Source organism: Neodiprion fabricii, chromosome 4 (assembly GCF_021155785.1).
Source record: "Neodiprion fabricii isolate iyNeoFabr1 chromosome 4, iyNeoFabr1.1, whole genome shotgun sequence".
Classification (NCBI taxonomy): Eukaryota; Metazoa; Arthropoda; class Insecta; order Hymenoptera; family Diprionidae; genus Neodiprion; species Neodiprion fabricii.
Window position 1 is genome coordinate 3,975,001 of NC_060242.1, and position 19,456 is coordinate 3,994,456.

General features: G+C 42.2%; 1 protein-coding gene across 1 annotated transcript in view; it reads right to left on the reverse strand.

Annotated features, from left to right (window-relative positions):
* Positions 1-1,791: 1,791 nt before the first annotated feature.
* Positions 1,792-19,456, reverse strand: part of LOC124179569 (period circadian protein) — a 33,081-nt gene continuing 15,416 nt past the window's right edge. Inside the window, 3 exon segments of the mRNA XM_046564108.1 lie at positions 1,792-3,065; positions 3,067-3,114; positions 3,189-3,592. Of these exon segments, the coding sequence (XP_046420064.1) occupies positions 2,249-3,065; positions 3,067-3,114; positions 3,189-3,592 (1,269 nt within the window). The 3' untranslated portion in view covers positions 1,792-2,248.

A 19,456-nucleotide genomic window follows, 5' to 3' on the forward strand; every position in this document is an offset into this window, starting at 1 on the left:
CGTTATTTATTGCGCGCACAAACACACTCACACACACAGTCACGCACGTGCAACGTATGATATAAATTTTTGTCAGGGCAGTTTCGTTGTTTCTTTTTTTTTTTTTTTTTTTTCTCAACATTCTACGTATAATTTTTTTCCCCTCGGTATCTTTTCTTCGTTATTCTTGGTTCGGTTAGCTTTTCGCGTCGACACATTTTTCATAACAATCGCGTGAGAAACGAAGCTCGTGAAATTATTGAAAATTCCCAATGTCAATGGCAATGACAAAAACAGGAGAATAGAAAAAAAAAAAAAAGAATGGAAAATAAATTCAAAGACGAGATTGATTTCTCACGCACGTGTGTGTTGTTTAATTACACGTGTGTGTGTGTGTGTGTGTGCGTGCGTATGCGCGCGCGTTTATACGCACGTACGTAAATCAGCAGCAGTCGTTGTCGGGCTTTCAACATATAACCAGCTAGACCAGCAATGCCTTGTCGATTTAAACTATAAGTATATATGCATATGTATACATATATATATATATATATGAATAGATAAGGATGTTTTGGGTATAAGGGATTTGAAAATTGATACTAAGGACTGGGATAATTCCATAAGTATGCGTGCATAGATATATATATATATTATATATATGCGTTCGTGTACGCAATGTATGTATATATGCATAAACGTGTATGTTTATTTCGTTTTCTATCTTATCTACCACATTGCCGGCCCGGGGGCCAAGGTCTGGAAAGCACCAGAGGGTAAACGGTCCGCCAATGACAATCGCGATGGTCGAAAATTTTAATAAGCGACCATCCCGTTCATTCGCTTCAGCCATATCCTTAAATATATATATATATATATATAATATTATACGTACTCCGTTGAAGAGAAAATTACTCTTTAATATTTATTTCTTTTCTTTTTTCCCTATCTCTCTCTCTCTCTTCTTTTTTCTTTTTTTTTTTTCAAACCTAGCCGTCAAAACAACGACGTCGCTCCGGCACCTTCGGTCAGACGATTTACGATCTCTTGCAGAAATTGACGAAAAGAAAGTATGTATCGCGACGTTAAATATACACATTACACAATATACACGTTGTATAACAATTGGCAGTAAGGGTTAGATGATATTTTATTTTTTTTTTCTTTTTTTAAATTTTTTTTCTTTCTTTATTTTCTTTCGTTTCGTCCACGTTTCAGGAGCGCGATCAATTTCTACCAAGTACACGCAACAACACGCGACGGTAAAAACGCGATTTCGGTACATACCTTGGGAAAGCAAGAAAACAAGGAAACAAAAAAAAAAAAAAAAAAAAAACCGACTGACACACGGTCGAAATTTCGGATTGTAAAAACAACGAGGTTTACGGAACGTCGACGAGAAAGAGACGACCGTTAGGTAATATTAGGTGCGTTTTACGAATGAGAAAAAATTATGCGTGCGCGCGCGCGTGTGTGTTGCATGTATTTTTCTCTGTCCTTTCGCGAATAAAATGAAACTATTCCGTGTCATTATCACTGCGGATAAAATTTATAAAAAAAAAAAAAAAAAAGGCAAAAACAACGCGAAATCGTTTAAAAAAAATACACACGTACGCGGACGCACGCATTTACGCGAGAAGACGACGAGCGATCGATTATAAGTATACGTGTGATATAAGTAAAACCGCGAAACGAAAGAGAGAAAGAAAGAACGATAGAAAGGAAAATAGTTAATTTTCAATTCATTGAATAATTGACATGAAATAACAAATTGTATATATTCCGCTTGTCTACATATGTACATATATGTAATACATGCATATACATATATAGAGAGGAAATATATATATATATATATATATATATATATATTATTATATACTGTAACGCAGCCGCATATTAGTATGTGTGTGTGTGTGTATGTGTATATGTGTGTTTGCCTGCGCGAACGGGTGTGCATGCGTGTGTATACACATAGTAATTAATAATTAATAATTAATAATTAATAATAATAATAATAATAATAATAATAATATATTCATTTATTTATACCTATTTAATTATTTCATTTTATATATGCGTATGTATGCACGCGTGTGTGTATATACATGTATATGTATATGTATATATATGTACGTGTAGATATAATACAGGAAAAGTAGAAGTCTCCTTAAGAATGTATCAAAGACTTTGGGACCGAATTGCTATTATTTAATTGGGGACTCAGGGGATAAAAATCGATGAGATGGCTCAACGACGTCAGTATCGGTGGCTATGATCCTACGCACATAAGGGACTCGTGCTGCGTCGTCGTCGGTGTGCCGCAGGGTGGTTGGCCGGACGCGATCATCATCTGATCCTGGTGTATACCGCCGTTCGTACTCCTGAGTATATCGTCGGCGGATAGCGGTGTCAGCTTCCAGCCCGGCATGAAGTCCTCTAGATCGGGACCGATGTCGACGTCTAGTAATTCGTTGTTGTTAAGAGGATCGAGGGGCGACTGACTCGACAAGGACAAAACGCTGCCCCAGTTTATCGACCTGCTGTCACCTTCGCTCTCGCCTATGCCGGAATCCGCGTCCGTCTCGACCGACGTCGTGGACGAAGACGACGACGAAGACGAGGAGGAGGATGAGGATGAGGAGGACGACGTCGGGGGAAGCGGAAACGGGGTCAGTCTACCCTGTTCGGGGGGTTGGAGCTGGGCCATTGGGGCCGGTATCGGCGATTCAGCGATTGACGGGCTGCGGTCCCTTTCCATCTCGCGTTCCAGATGCCTTAGAGTGTTGCATATTAGGACGGAACGGTGGAGGCTGGGATCCGGAAATTGTCGGTACTTTGCGAGCTTGCACATAGAAATATTGAGAACGGTGAGTCGTCGCTGCCTGTAACAGGCCCTCCCCCGCCTGCACCAGCTGTTCTTCGAACCCTCGCAGCATCTTTCGTTCGCCCTGTAACTCGATCCAAGTTCGAGGTAACTCTTTCCGTTCTCCTCGCGCCTTATCGTCGGTGGTTCGTAGTGATGAGGCGGCGTTCCCCACTGCGGCTGGGGCCTCGACAACTGATGATGAGGATGGTGATGGTGGTGGTGGTTGTGGTGATTGTGGTTGTAACCTCCGCCTCCTCCTCCGCCTCCGCCTCCTCCGCCTCCTCCGCCTCCGCCTCCGCCTCCTCCTCCTCCTCCTCCTCCGACAACCGGGCCCCGATAGTACGGCTGGGAGTGGTGGTGGTGAAGCTGGCCCGGACTCGGGGACGCACCGGACGGTTGGCAGGGGTTGCCCTGGAGGCAGGGCGACGATATATCCAACTCGTAGTAGGAGGATCCGGAAGAATTTGTCGTCGTCGTCGTCTGGTTCCCCGGCGTGCCCAACGGCGTCGTGTAACCACCGCCGCCGCCGCCTCCTCCGCCTCTGCCTCCTCCACCTCCACCTTCTCCACCACTTTCTCCACCACCACCGTCGTTTCCGCCGCCGTCCTCCAGCGCCCACCAGCTAGCGTCGACGCGTCCCAATTTTGACGGGGTCTCACCCATATCCATATCGAAATCCGTACAACCCACGCTTCCCTCGAGCTTTCGTTTTCCTGCTGCGGCCTGCAGACCCATCATTGCACAACTCTGGAATAACAAAGAAATTTACAACCCTCGATTAGTCAACGCGTCACTTACGTGCACAGATATTTATTTTCTTACGATATTGTTACTTTGTTACGCAATGCTGGCGATTTTTTTTTTTTTTGTTTCAGGGTGAGGGGGGGGGGGGATAAATATTTATACACATACATTGGGATGGTTCAGAAATGGGCCGTTTTTTTTTTTTTTTTTTGTTTTTTTTTAAGTCGCTTCTCTCCGAGGAGCTTGCACTTTTTTTGGTTGAAAAAAAAAGAAAAAAAAACAAGAAACAACGCGGCTCGCATAAGAAAAAAATTTTTCCCACCGCCTTAGCGACATGGCTGATATTTCGAAAAAGAATAACAACGCGCTAGTTTCGAAATTTTGAGAATTGTGATGTCCTTAAATCTTAAATTACATTTTTTTTTTTTTTCCTTCGTACCGAGAAATCGCATGTTCAAATTTTTAATAATTGAAAATTGAAGAAAAAAGAAACAAAAAACAGTTTTCACGATTTTCAACATTCGTCCCACACGCAATATTACACACACACACAAACACACCAATCATACCGTCGACGGACAGTCACGGTTTTATACAATTTTGCAATTGGTTATCAAGAATTTATCGCGTCTACGAGGAAAAGCATAATTGTGTGTACGTGCGTGCGTATAAATATGATACAGCTTTTATGTGGAAGAGACACGATGATCTGTACGCCTTGTTACGCAGAGTCGAAGCCGACTGCTTATGTACTTGTATCTGTATGCGTGCATCTATGTGTATACGCATCTATGTAGCATGCACGTATATAGCAACAGCAGCAGCAGCAGCAGCAGCAGCAGCATCGGGCATGACTCACTGGGTCGGCTCGCTGACAAGCGTCGTGGCAATGACGTCACCCCCCCCCCCCACCCCACCCCACCCCACCTCCCCCGCCCATGGGCCAATCCAACTTCTCGCTAAGCCAGTCGGCCACGAAGTTCCCCTTAATCATAGACGAAGGAAGCCACCATGCATCGGAATAGTTCCCTCTGTTATAGGGGATGTCCACGCCACTCGGTGTTACTCATGGTTTCCAATCGTATAAAAAAAAAACCGTGCTTTCGCATAAAACTACACGCACGTACGCACACACACGCACACACACCGTGCATCGGCCATGCGGGTCCCTCATCCTCTCATCCGTCGTACGAGTACCATACTGTATGATATACCGTGTGAGGAATAAGAGGAAAAAAAAAAAAAAGAAAAAAAAAACCTCCGTACCGTCATATTCTTGAATACCTCGTCACGTTACACTTATTATGCATACACGCGAGTGTTGCAGGTTTTTTTTTTTCTCACGTTATCTGTTCATTTATTTCGTAATAATCTGACAATATTTATCATTTCTCTCGAAACATCCGGCTACGATTATTTGACAAGATCGATTTTCGACTGCGCGCATATCGGGTTTGTTTATTGTTATTTATATATATATATGTATATGTATACATATATGTATGTATATATGCGACAAATTATACAAGATCCGACGATCGATCTGTATAGATCTGTCCGAAGCAGTGAACGTACCTTGGAATACAGATAAAAAAGAAAAAGAAAAACCAGAGAAAAGGTCAAATTAATACAAAATTGGGGAGCGTGTAGGATTAAATGTGTAGGCGGGTACGTAGTAAGATCGGGCTTTGGTGGTCACGGTGTCGTGGATCTTTTGGACAAAGGAAACATCGCGTGCGTCCGATTGCTGTTTCAGGAAAGAAAAAGTAAAAAAAAAATAAATAAATAAATAAATAAATAAGACTCCAGGAACGGAGGGGCGGATGTGTGTACCTAGTAATTGTTCAACGTGGATAAAATATCTCGGAAATTTATGTTTCTCTCTCTCTCTCTCTCTCTCCCTGTCTCTCATGCGTAAAATTCAACCTGCACCAGAGGTGAAGGTAAATAAGTCGATTGTATAATAATCTCCACGAGGTAGTTTTTGGATTATTGTTTAAATTCCGGACGTACTTCGAATTTACTTATTTGCATATATTATGAATGAAATGATGGTCGATTTTAAGTTTGATCGGTATCGTACGAAAACAAGGATAATTATCTGGTCGGGAGATCGCTGAGGGGATAAAAAGAGTTGGGGAGATAAATAGATGACCGAAGAATCCCGACGACGCGAATATCATGGAATTGGATTATTGCTCCATTATAGAACGGAGGGTTGTAGGTTGGTAGGTGTAGGTCGGTACGACGATTAGGTAAACCGAGTGAAACGCAACTCTGTAATCAGGCTGAGGAAAAATTTTTTGGGTAAAAAAATCCATGAAATGAAAATGACAAAAACTAAATCGTTCGGCTTGTTAACTCTGTATTCGTTTCAAATTCAATTTTGAAATAGATGAAACGTTATAATGTACTAAAAAAAAAGTCTGTTTCGACAAATTTGTTTCTTCGCGAAGTAATAAAGTAACTATCCGTCTTTCGCGTTATCGTTTGTCGGTAAGAGAAAAAGATCACGATGATGACGATGATGACGATGATGATGACCGGTTAGTTGGTACATTGGCAAGACTATAAACTCTGCGGTACAAAATCCTCGTCCTCGTTCTCCAAGTCGGAAAATGAAAACTCTGCGAATTGTCTCGAGACCCCGATACTTTTGTACAGAATTATGAGGATAAAGCTGCCGAGCGCCATTTTTCTATTTGAAAAAAAATTTAACACATTTGGCCGGTGGCTTCAGCTTCGTCCGTGATCCACCTACTTCGTCCCCCGCGTATTATATCCTCGGTTCGTCTCATCGGGCTTCAGCGTAGCTACGCGACATTGCGTTGGTGGTATATCGAGGAGAAATACACACCTCTTATATTCTTATAAGATGAGTACCGGGGACCGGCCGGCTCGCACATCGATGAATACCAAGATAACTACATAGACGGCAGGGACTTATACACGCGTATCATCTCGCCCGGCAACTTTGCCTTCTCATCATCGGAGTAATAGGTATAGGTATACAAGGTACGAGGTATAAAAGGTGTAAGGTATTTTCCATGCACGAACTGCAACTCGGTGACTTTATGCGAATCCACGCCCCGCATTGAGAGAAATTTTTAGTTCCGGTTACCGCTCAGTTCTCAGCTATTTTCATTTTTTGCCACGATCAAAAAACATTGTTCTAAGGAGAAAATGAAAATTAGTTTTAAGTCTGGTATCCGTTGCTATTCTTTCTCACTACGATCACTGTTGCTAGATTTTCTCGCGAAAATTTAACGCTCGTGCAACGATAAATTGACGTTAAAGGCTTGTTTGACTAAAAAAGTAGGGTAAACCTCAGAAACTGATTTTGCGTTGCAATAACCAAAAACGAATCGACGATTTTCGTAATTGAAACCATATTCAAACAGTTTTTTCAACGATACCTGTTTTACCGAATTTTTCCAGTTAATGTAACAAATGAAATTTTTCTCAGTGCGCTTTATCCAAAAATAAGACGATACTTATTCAAAATACCGATTGTAATTCTCTGTGCAAAAATATTATCCTAGACATGACTCTTTGACTACTCTTTTCGTCCGCAACGTTGTTCGATATTATACGACGACGATGACTATGATGAAAAAAAAAAAAAAAAATACCCGCGCTGTGTATTGATTAAAGTTTAAAAAATTTCTACACAAGAGAACAAAACTCGAATGTTCTTTTATCGTTGATCGAAATCATAGCGATATCTTCGAGCTGCAACAAGTGACTGCTAATATAGTTTTTCGTTGAATATTTTTTTCTTCGGTTGGTTGTAGTTTTATTTTTTATTTTTTACACGTCAATCGAACATTGCCAGAAGAGTAGCAAAGCGACCGATGGTAAAAAATCACAAGTGAACGTTGTAAGCGTACAGAGAGGCTGCGGTCAGTCAACGAACACCGGGCACTAGACTTAAGTTAGATACAGAAAAACGCGGCTGATTAGCCGTTGATATCTCTTTGCGCGGATAAGATTGCCGCTAGATTTGTAATTGCAACGCACACGCAGAGGTTCGACAAAACACTCCGACTGCTTCTCGCAGAATTCTCGATGACGTATAGAGGAGATTTTTCAACAAGGATCAAAAATCATTCCTTTGTTTATCAAGGGTGGTAGCAAATTTTTTAATTAAAAAAAAATTTCACAACATTTCGACATTTACGGGGATCTAAGGTCTAGTTTTTTTTTCCCCCCCGGTCCTAGTAAGTTACCAAAACCTAAATGGCTCAGCTTTATTAACTGAGTATAGAATTTTTTTGAAATTCAATTTCGAATTCGATGAAAAATTGTAACGTAAGAGAAAGGAAAAAAAAATGTATATATATATATATAGAGCTTCGGTATAAAAAATCGATCGCGTTACATGTCTGTATGAAATTTAAACACGCGTTATATATACCATGGCGCGAATTCCATTTTACCGTATATATATACACCTTCGAGTTCCTTATTTTCCTGTTACACCGATATTATCGCGAAGGCGTTGTTGACCAATGAAACGTCGACGCGAGGCCTTCGGCAGAATGCAGATTTCTACGACATCGGCGGGACTTTCCCGCGTGCGCGCTGAATTCATATTTACCGCGACTTCAATTTATCATCACGTGGTTTTCACGCGTAACGGGGATCAATAGCTTCGTAACAAGAGGATAAAAAAAAAAAAAAAGTACCCGGCTGTTGCGATGCTACAATTGTGAAAAAAAAAAAAAATAATAAAAACACATAGATTGTATGCATATATTTATATACGCACGATACAACAGGTGTTGTTATGTTATATACATTATTACAGTAAAGTGTATATCGTGTACATCATTTTGCAGAATCATGGGATTTTTCGTTTTAAATGATGAGAGGGGCAAAACCTTGCTGTACGTATAGCGTAAGAATGAGGGGATAAATTAAAATAAAAAAAATAGTCGCTTTTGAAATTTCAATTTTACCGATATTTAGCCATTGCGAGATTTGGCGTTTTTAGATACTGTTTTACCAATTTGATAACCCAAGATCGATCAGTTTTCTAATCCTTGTCCGGACGACAATTGAGATTCGAAAAAATCGTGTAATAAAAATCGACCGCACGAGTAACGGTATAATTGAATTGAGAATGATTGTTTTAAAAATAAAAAAAATAAATAAAAAACCAGTGTCCCGATTAAAAATTCATTTCTTTACACACATATTTTGTTTTGAAAAATCTTGATTGTAAGATCGTACGATAGAACGATATCAGTTAGCCGTTAGCCTTTAAACTAACACCGCGCGTAGTCTTGGGTGCATAGAGACGTTGAAAGATCGATAAAGGATGTGAGCGTCCTTCGCTTAAAAGTTTGAAATCTTGAAAAAAAAGAAACAAAAAAAAATAAAATAAAAATTTCAATGTACATATACTTGAGAAATGCGAACGTTAATTTACATACGTATATAACCGTGGGCAAGAACGTAGAAAGTATAAATAAATAGATAAGTAAATAAATAAATATCGTTGGTCTTGGGACAGCCGCCGCCGCCGCCGCCGCGTCATCGGTTGGCCGGTGAAATATTCTAATCCGAATTTAAGGTTTTCTGAGGGTACTAGAGGGATGCGGGTAGGGCAAGGCCCGGGAATAGTCGGGCGCTGGGTTCCTACCTGGGTACGGGGACCAGGTAGAAACGGGCCGGGTCCTTTCCCTTGACGAGGGTCCGACGTCGCGGCCCTAGGTCGTCGGGCCCATCCGTTTCTGAATAACTGACAGTGGTTCTCCGTCCGGTGGTCACCTCCGGGCCCCTCGAGAGCGGCTCTGACAAAGAAACGGTAATGAGGTCAGTGCCTCGACTCGTCGATATAAACGCGATAATTAGTACCCCAGGGTCCACAGTTTCGACCCCCGTTCCAAGCTGGCGACTCGAGCGATTCGAGAAGGAGAAGGAGAAGAAGAAGAAGAAGAAGAAGAAGAAGAAGCGGAAGGAGGAGAAGGAGGAAAAGGTACTTTTACCCGTTGAATCCGCGTCATCGAGGACGATGCGATGACTAACTCGCGGTACGGGAAAAGCATGGCATCCGTCGATTCATGGAACGAAGCCGGTTGCACAGGCCAGAAAGAGGAGGCCGAAAATAGGAATCCGGCTCGAAGGGACCACCCCACAGTCGCAGGGGTATTGTTGGAAATCGGGGGTTGCCGCTACGAGGGTTGGAGTCTTTCAGGCACCGCCGGGGCCGGCCTGCCAGGCTTCCAGGCTGCCAGGCGGCGACCGGCTGAAGCATGGCTGCGTCTCTTTGTGTGGGCGACCTGGGTCGACCGGGTATGGAGAGAGAGAGGGAGGGAGAGAGAGGGAGAGAGAGAGCGAAGCAGGCAGCCCACCGCGCCGGAGGAAAATCCGTTTTTACCTCCTTCACAATTTCGTCGAGAGTTCCGGTTTCGTACGGTGTGGATGGACGCGTAACCGTAACACCGGCGAACTCTCGACTGTCTCGAGAGTCCGCGAATCGGGTACCATGGATGTTCGTGGTGAAAATTAGAATTAAAATAAAAACAGACAAATGCGAAGGGGGGCAGAGGGTAGCTACCGTATGATATAATAATCGGTGGGACGTAGCAGGAGATATACACGTTATTTCTACTACAACCTGTTAACGAGGGGAAGAGTGAAAAAGAAAAAAGAAAAACGCGAATCGAGGCGGGAATCCATTTTTTTTTTTTTTTTAAATGAACAGTTACTCGGTGAACACAAGTAAATACATTATTCGCCGTAAACGTTAATAACAAAATATTCCCAGGACGAAAGATTTCATAAATTGAAGGATGTTTCTCGAACCTCAAGGAGTTCCAGGAGGACCCCCCACTGGACACCGTCTAACGTTACAGCGAGGATACCGGAAGACCATTCCTAAGGATAAGGGTAAGGGTAAGGATAAAGTGAGGTCAGGAATGGGACGAACGCCGCGGAAGGAGTGAGAAGAAACTACCGACAAGGAATATTCCTGGAGCTTTCGAGTATTCAACGTTTCTTGTAACATAACCAACCGCGCGGCGTCGAACCAACGCCGCCACACCTTTTACCAACACCCGGATGGAGGTCTCGAGTGTACGAAGGAACGGCACGAACAACCGAGAGGAGTAGCAACAGTCGCCTCTGATGCCGTTGACGTTGACGACGTTCCAACGGGAGAACCGAAGACCTGAACGAGAGGGCTCTCTCCTGCCGGATAGAAACGAAGACCCGCAACAATCTTAGACAATATCTACCACGGAGAGTGGAAACTAACAGTAAAACTCTCTTCTCGCCGCGAACGTCCGGACTTTACGTAGCTTGGTAACGTCGCACAATTATACCTGGATACGACATGGTTACAAAGGGAAGTTCCGTTCGCCTCGTTCTCTTAGCAATCCACGGACGAATAGACGACAAGGATGACGATGATGACGATGATAAGGGCTAACCAAATGAGGAAGAACCGCAACCCTCGAAAACGATTTCCCGTTTTTTTTTTTTTTTGTTTTTTTTTTCTGTCGTTTCGATTCCGTGCGTTTTGGTATCCGGTAAGACATCGTCGAATAATTATAGAAACGTCGTTTGTACCGTATAATACGAATTGAAGAAAACTTTTCCCTTTTTGCTTTTGCAATTACTCCATCGTTGCAATGAAAATTTATGCGTAATTATTTGTATATATATATATATATATATATATATATATATATATATACATATATATGTATATATACGCGAAGAAATGTCACTGGGAATGAAATACACATGCGTTGCCAAGTATGTATAGTTAAACTGAGAAGAGACAGGGAGAGACTCTGGCGCGCTCGTTCACGTAAAGACAGTACCGCTATATAGTTTGCTGAAATTTCTCCTATCGTTCCTACTCTTCAACTTCTTCAACTTCATCCTCTTCTTCATCTTCATCTTTTTCTTTGTACAGCCAGATGATAATAACCCACGTTTAGCGTCAGGACTAGCTGTAAATTTAGCGTTTCTAAATTCTACGTTAACATATTCCCTAGTTCGCGTTAGATTGTACAGACATAGGTACAAGTTTTGTTAAACCACCACATCGGTTGCCCGCAGAGTAAAATAATCCCATAAAAGAATTATTCCTCCCAACGCCTGCCTTTAATTACACATCGATTAGTACCTTCTGAAATAAACCAAAAATAAAAATATTTCGATGTTCACCGATCGACGAACACGAAACGGGGACTTTCGACATAAGGAGATAAAGAGAGAGATAGAATGCGATGTATGTGCGCGCACGCGCGCGCGCAAACAGAGATAAGGGTATTGAAAAGAGAAACACACGGCACAGAGAGGTTGTGCAAAGAGAAAAAATATACATATATATACACACACAATGTTTTTCGACGAGTCTTTCGAAGTGACCAGACTCGGCGAGAATTCTACGACGACGACGATATTGTGATACTCTCAAGGCTAGCCAACCGGGCAGCGTGTAACCAACTAACCATATACCTATACCATCAGTAAGTTGTTGCGTCGCTAGTGGCCGAATGCCGAACATACGAGCAGCAACACCAGCAGCACGAACGGACGGTTGGATCGCTGACAGTGGTCGTCGTTCGTCGGACGTACGTACGTTGCGTAGGTACAACGTAGGTACGTAAGTACGAAGGAACGAAGGAACGAAGGAACGGACGGACGTACGGCTGTACTGTTATTTTTAACTCGACGCCGACGCGCCGCCCGAAGTCTAAAACCGTACGTTCGTTCGTTCCCTCGCGTCCTCTCTCGGCCGCCTCCCCTCCGGCCCCTCTCTCTCTCTCTCTCTCTCTCTCCTCCCCTCACGGCGTCGTCAGTGCCGGCGAGAATCGGGGGCCGCCTTTCCGTGCCGCACGGCGACGCCGCTACCTCGCGGACGCCGGGGGCGCATATTTCGAAGAGCTTGTATTCAAAGTCTCTATACCCACCAACCCTCCGCCATCTATTGCCGTTCTGTTTTTCAAAATTTACCATACACGCGAGCTTTATCGAGGAAGAATATCAAAATTAATACCCGTACGTAATAGCACGGATCAATTTGTGTACTTAGCGCCGCATGCGAAAGTTACATGAAATCGAAAAACTGCGGCATCTGTCACTGTCAACTCTATCCCTTCCGACATTCCCTTCTTTTCAATATTTCACGATTTACACATCGAAACTATTCGTTACTCAAAACATCTACACACGGTCAGAGCCACCTCTCGGCTTTTTTATTTTCTATAAATTGATCGGATATGTACGTCGCACGTAACAGATACGGTACATAAAACCGTTGCTGCAGGTATAAAGATCTTACGCGCATCTTTGTAATAAAAATAGAAGAAAAATAAAATTTTAATAATAATAATAATAATAAAAACAACAACAACAATAATATTAATAATTTCGTAGCGATACCGAGGCATAGTTTTTTCTTACAACCTTCTATCGAAACAAGTTATAAGAATCCCGCGCGCATGTACGTATGCCCCACACACACACATGGATATATATATACATATTATTGTAGAAACGGACGCGTGTAGGAAGGCGAGACACACGTACACAGTCACCGCGAGTATATTTCATTTCGAAACCTAGATTTCCCGCCAGTCGTTAGGGTCCCGCGGTGTTACGGCAACGCCGCAACGCAACGGCAGGCATGGTCAGAGAAGAGAGGAGAGGAGAGGAGAGGAGAGGAGAGGAGAACCGGCAACGCGGCGCGAGTGTAAATGCGTTGTCGACGGTTCCGTGCTGATACCCACGTTCCCAGCCAAAGCTTCTATACTCTACGTACGTTCGCCTTGCCGACCGCTGCCTGCCGGTGCTGGTGAGTAAACGGCGAACGAGAGAGAGAGAGAGAGAGAAAGAAATGAATAAACCCACCTCGGGAGACTTTCTACTCGAGGAATGGGGTTGCGCCACGCATAGATCTCGGGCTAGAGTGGGTGGAAAAACCCGGCGTACACCTACGATTCGTCGGGGGTTGTTTCATTTTGTCGCACGCGATTCCCCGATTTTACAGTTTCTTTTCTTTTCTCTTTTTTTTTCATTTTTTCAAGGAACTTGTTACCCTTTTCTCAATTTGTTTTCCCTTGGGGTAAGCGTACCGGTTATCGACACGTTTAGACCCTTTTATTCTCAATAATTAGAACTAAAACGGCACGGATTGAGAAAAAAAAACACACACAGAAATCGCGAGAGTTGAGAGACTACAATTTTCTTTTTGTTTTTGGTAATTTTAGAACTTAGTATCAAACAGACGCAACCAAAAAAAAAAAACGGTGCAAGAACTGGTACCAATGACCGTACTACATATTACAGGTTTTAAATTATCGAAACACAGGATAAAACTGTCTCTAATTATTTCATAGATCGTTTAAACCGGCTTGCGATGAGAATTGTTTGAAGTTTTGTTTTCCGCAAGTAATAAATTCGGCACACCGTGTAATTTTTGTTTATTTTTTTCAAGATTGTTCGAAATTTCAAACTCTAAACTACTCTTTCAAAGTCAGGTAAATACACCAGACGTGTAGACATAATTCCGTAGTTGGGAAATGTTTAATTTCGGTATTAAACGTACACTTTTCAACATGTCTACCAACTTCGACGGTCCTAATCTCATGTTGCGACAGATAGTTGGCGCTCGTGTTTGTCTATAATAATTCTACCGATGCTGCTGCTGAATATATTTTGGGGTTGTGAAAGAGGAGGAGAAAGAAATAACGCATAGATTAAGAAATTTAAAGAAAGAAAGAAAGAAGAAGAAGAAGAAGAAGAAGAAGAAGAAATCCCGCGAAACAAACAAAACGAACAGGAAAATATAGTATATAATAAATGCACGATATATGTATACGTATATATATCACATACGCCTAATGACAATGATTCTCGTTAAAAAAATTTTGAAAGGCAGCCTCCTCCTCTTCCTCCTGCTCCTACTACTACTACTACTCAATACTCGTTACTACAAGGCGTGTATAAGATATAGTCAGTTGCACGCGACTTAATGTATATTGTAATACAGGCAGGTATAGAGATATAATATATAACCGTACACCGTGCAGGTTATTCGATGTGTTTCTTGCCGCGTTGCGACTGGGCGCGGGCAAGCAGGCAGGATAACTTTACGAAGTTGAACTTTACAATTAGCGGCCCGACGATTGATAAAAATCAAAGAGAAAGACAAAAAAAAAAAAAAAAGAATTAGTAGAAACAGATTTACAAGGAAGAGCAAATAAATAAATAAACGATGAGAAAAAATCCCGTCGCACAATAAACCCAAAGGAGACAAACTGGTAGTTTTTTTTTTCTTTTATATGATATAATATACGATATAGAAATAGCAGCATGCGCATGAAATACTGAAATATTGTAGCAACCGTAGAGTAAATCGGATGGGAGTAACAAAAAACAACAAAAAAAAAAAAAAAAAAAAAGGAACGGAACAACGAATTTTGATAACCGCAAAAAAATCTTACTCGTAGTAATTTAAACACGCGGAAAGTTCGAGTGTAGAAAATTGATAGAACATAGAAAGTCGAAGTATACGTAGAAAGGTCGAAACATTGAACAGGAAAAACGAGAATCTGTAATTTAAAAAAATTAACTATTTCGCTTTTTTAAGAATTCGACGTCGAGGCCCTTCGGTTTTTCGATCGTTCAACATTTTCATCCCCGCCCGGAGTAAGTCTTGCAGAATTGTTAACAAAATGTTGAAAATCGTAACATGCCGCTTTCTCGCTCGTGTATTCCGTATTTTAAAAAGAATTTTCAGCGCGTTCGTTCGTTCGTTCGGCCGTCAACTCCGGCGCCGCTCGCTAGGCTTCGAGCCTCAAGCCTCGTGGCAACTTTCTAGTTTAGCTTACGCGGTGCCGCATGCGGCACGGTTCGGTATAAACCCACGTAAAGCAGCATCGGCATTGAACCGTTCTCCGGCTCGGAAGAGAACCGACAACCGACGGCGTTCGGTGATGTTGCCGCATGCCCATCGACGCCGAGGTGTGCGTGGACGATCATTTTGCCGTGGATGGTTCTCGGCAGCATCGCCGACAACGGCAGCGGCAGCGAGAGCAAACTGGTTTTACACTCTACACACGGAATAGGGCAGAGAATAAGACAGACTCTCCTCTCGCTTCCGCTATCCCGCTTCTTGTTACAGAGGTATAAGGTCTGCGTATATCTAGCCAAAGATACAACGGATTGAAGTTTGTAACGTTGCGTTGCGTAATGCAGGGTTCGTACGCAAAGGGAAAAACGGGAAAACCGGGAGAACTCGGGGAGTTTCGAAAATAAGACTGGAATTTTAGGTTTCTTGAAGAAATAAGCTCGTTCTCGTACGTACATTACCTGATATCAAAGCTCCTTTCGTTTTCTTTTTTTTTTTAATTCTGAAAATCGCTGGCTGTTGTTTGTAAATTAGTAGTCGGACAGTAAATTAATTACTAGGTAATATTGAAGGTATTAGTATTAATAAGCAAAAGAATTGTCATTAATCAGCGGCATATTTCTTGGAAGGTTACTGAAAAAAATCCGATTTTCAGGCTGGAACACCTGGAAAAGTCAGGGAATTTCGGCTTTCAAAAAGCGTACGAAGCCTGTAATGCGAGTAATTTTACTAATTTAGGATTAGTTTAAGCTGGTGGTAGGTCAAAAATTGAAAGTGTCGATATTTCGAAATTTCAAACATGCGTAAATAAAACAAGGACGGACGAATTGTTAGAAATATTCACCCCTTTAACTTTTTAAACGTGTTCGTACAGCGTATCGACAAAATAGTAATTTTTTCTTACAATCTCTCCCCAAATTCCCCAACTACAGTTCCCCAAATTTAACTTCATTTTATTTTCTTATTCATCATTTTCATAACGTGCAAACTTCGTGTCGTTACCTACACACACGCACATGTAATGTATAACGTATAATTTTTGGAATATCGATCCGATAAAAAATTTTCCGCCAAAATATTTTCATATAATATCATTATTTTTCTTCCGTGTACAGGAAAGGAAGGGAAAGATAAAGGAAACCCCAAGTTTAATAGAAAACAGATAATTACGAGATCATTAATCGGTGACTTTGCATTATCGTTTCGTTTCATTAATCGTTAAAATTTCTCATACCCCGATGTCTATTTTAGTTATACCTATAAATATTACAGGGATTGGATGGAATAACTTCTCAAGTACCATGAATCGATTCAACGTTGAAATCACTCGCATCCGCTATATATGTGCACATAGATCTTCGAAATTCGCTTCGCAGTTGATATTATTCGACAAATTGTTACAGTATTAAACTGTACAAAGAGTGAAACTTGTGTGTGAAAAAAAAAAAAAAGAAGAAAACTTTTTTTTTTTTTTTTGTTATTTCTTATCTTACCTAAATTTTCAAAAATCTTTATACAAAATATACAATATAGTATCGATTTTCAATCCACCTGCAAGAGGTGTGAAATAATCTATACATCATCGCGAGACGATTCTGTCAATTTTTAGCCCCGTGAATATGAAATCGCGTAAAACTGCTGCGCTGCGGGGTGGAGGTGGAAGTGGAAGTAGGATCGGTTGATTTTGTCGAGGGTTGAAAGGAGGGGGTTGGTTGCAGGTCTCATTACTGGACGCTCGCATCTAATCTCTTGTAATACTGTTCCCTTTTTACATACACACACTCCGGTGTCCCCTCCCTCCCTTTCCATCTGCCGATTTATATCTCTCTCTCTCTCCCTCCCTCTCTCTTTATCTCTCTTTCTCACTCTCGCGGCACGGGGGTTTCCTGAGATGTGGTCGAGAGACGCATCTCGCATCCCTCGTCTCTCCTATTCTCTCTTTTCTCTCTTCCCTTGTGCCTCTCGTACCGACAACGGCCGAGAACACCCTCCTCTATATATCCCCGTCCCTGTCTTACTCTCGACGGGGGGTCGAAGGGGGAGGGGCGGGGGTGGGTTTAGTTTCGCCAGGGGTTTGTCGAAGGGGGGACACACGAAGTAAAGGGGAATTGGTACGGCGATGGGTAGGGAAGGAAGGAGAAATGGGTTGATTGCACTAGCGGCGCGGCGCCGCGGCTCTCTCCCTCTATCTCTCGTTCCCTTTCTCTTTCCCCCTCACCCCCTCGCCCCCCTCCCCCGCCGCCGCCGCCGCCACACCTCGCCGCCCCGCGCCAACAACCACCACCGACGACGCCGCCTCCCGTCCTTCTCGAATCATTTTCTCTTTCTCGCCCTAGCCCTAACCCTCGCGCTTTTCTCCCTTCTCTCCTCCCCGTCGAGTCCGAGCGACAAAAAGAGGAGGAAAAAAAAAAGAGAGAGAAAGAGAAAGAGAGACAGAGAGACAGAGACGAGCGATGCAGAGAAAAAGATAAAATAGATGAGTATAGAGTGGTAAACTTGTGCGCCGGCGCACAAACCGCCCAGCGATATAACGAACAGCGGCATCAGCAGCGGCAGCGGCAGCGGCAGCGGCAGCCTGCGCCCCACTTCCCTAACCACCACCACCTCCATCGCGGAGCGCACGTTCATCGACGACCAACGCACACGAATCCACTGAAAGTCTGACACACTCGAGGATCGCTGGCGTAGCTGTGGCTCGTTTGTGCGCGCCGGTTTTCTCCCTTCGCCGAGAGAGAGAGAGCGAGAGAGAGAGAGCGGGGTGGAAACGAGTAGGGGTTGCCATGGCAACGCCCCATACGCGAGTAATATCCCTCTCCTTGTCCGACTCCTTCTCTCCATCTATTCGTCTCTCTATACGTCCGAGTATTTACACGAATGTGTGTACGTGATGCATACGCGTACGTGTGTATATCTACGTATTAATATATACGTGCGTGCATATAATCTATATAATATACATACACGTATACACGTGCATTTGAACATTTTTGAATACACGCACGCACGTCACTGTATATACGTATACGCATATGTATATTACACAACGTTACTTGCTCTTCTTACACGCACGGAGTGTCTCGAAATTTCGGTATAATAATGGATGAAATTATTCTCATTACATTAATATGTGTAAATACAGATCTATGTACATACATAGGTATGTAAGTCCGTGCGCTGACAACAAACATCAAAGTCTCGCATATCCGTTTTTTCTTTTTTTCTTTCTTTTTTTTTTGCATTCGCATTTTTTTATTTCTGCACAACTTTTGGAACGGACCTAATTTTCTTTATAATAATAATAATAATAATAATCGGTCATTATCCGTATTGTTTTCAAGTCACCCACATGCATTTGCACAAGCATACATGTCCATACATACATATATACATATATATATACATATACACACACGCACGCTACCCTATACGCGTTTACATAAGCAACAATTTATTTTTCCCCATGTCCCCTGGTGACTCTGAAATGAAGGGGCGCGTTGAATTGAAGAAGAAATTAGATCAACGTTCTTACGTGTATACGTATATATATACGGATACGTATATACGCGTACAAGATACAGGTTTACGGTGTAAGCTCGTAAAGAAAGAACAAAAAAATTTTTTTCTTCTTATTTTCTGTTCAGCTGACACGTTGTGTAAAACACAACTGTATAATACATGACAGATTGCAAATAATTGTCGCTGCACTATGGAAGAGGATGAAAACGTTTTTTCGTTTCCTCCGTTTCTCGTCGGTTCCTTTTTTACCATTTTTTTTTCCTCCTTAAGTACTTCGTACAAATTCACCCTTCGCGACACACGTGCTGCTGTACATGCGGCTTGTGTCTACGTGTATAATAATACATTATAATATATGTATAATATTAACCACGGTCAGTAACAACTCGGCCCATATAATATTTATTAGATATTTCTTTATCGATCAAGCTATACGACCAGTATCTCGAGATTGTAATTCTCGCTTAATATCCGTT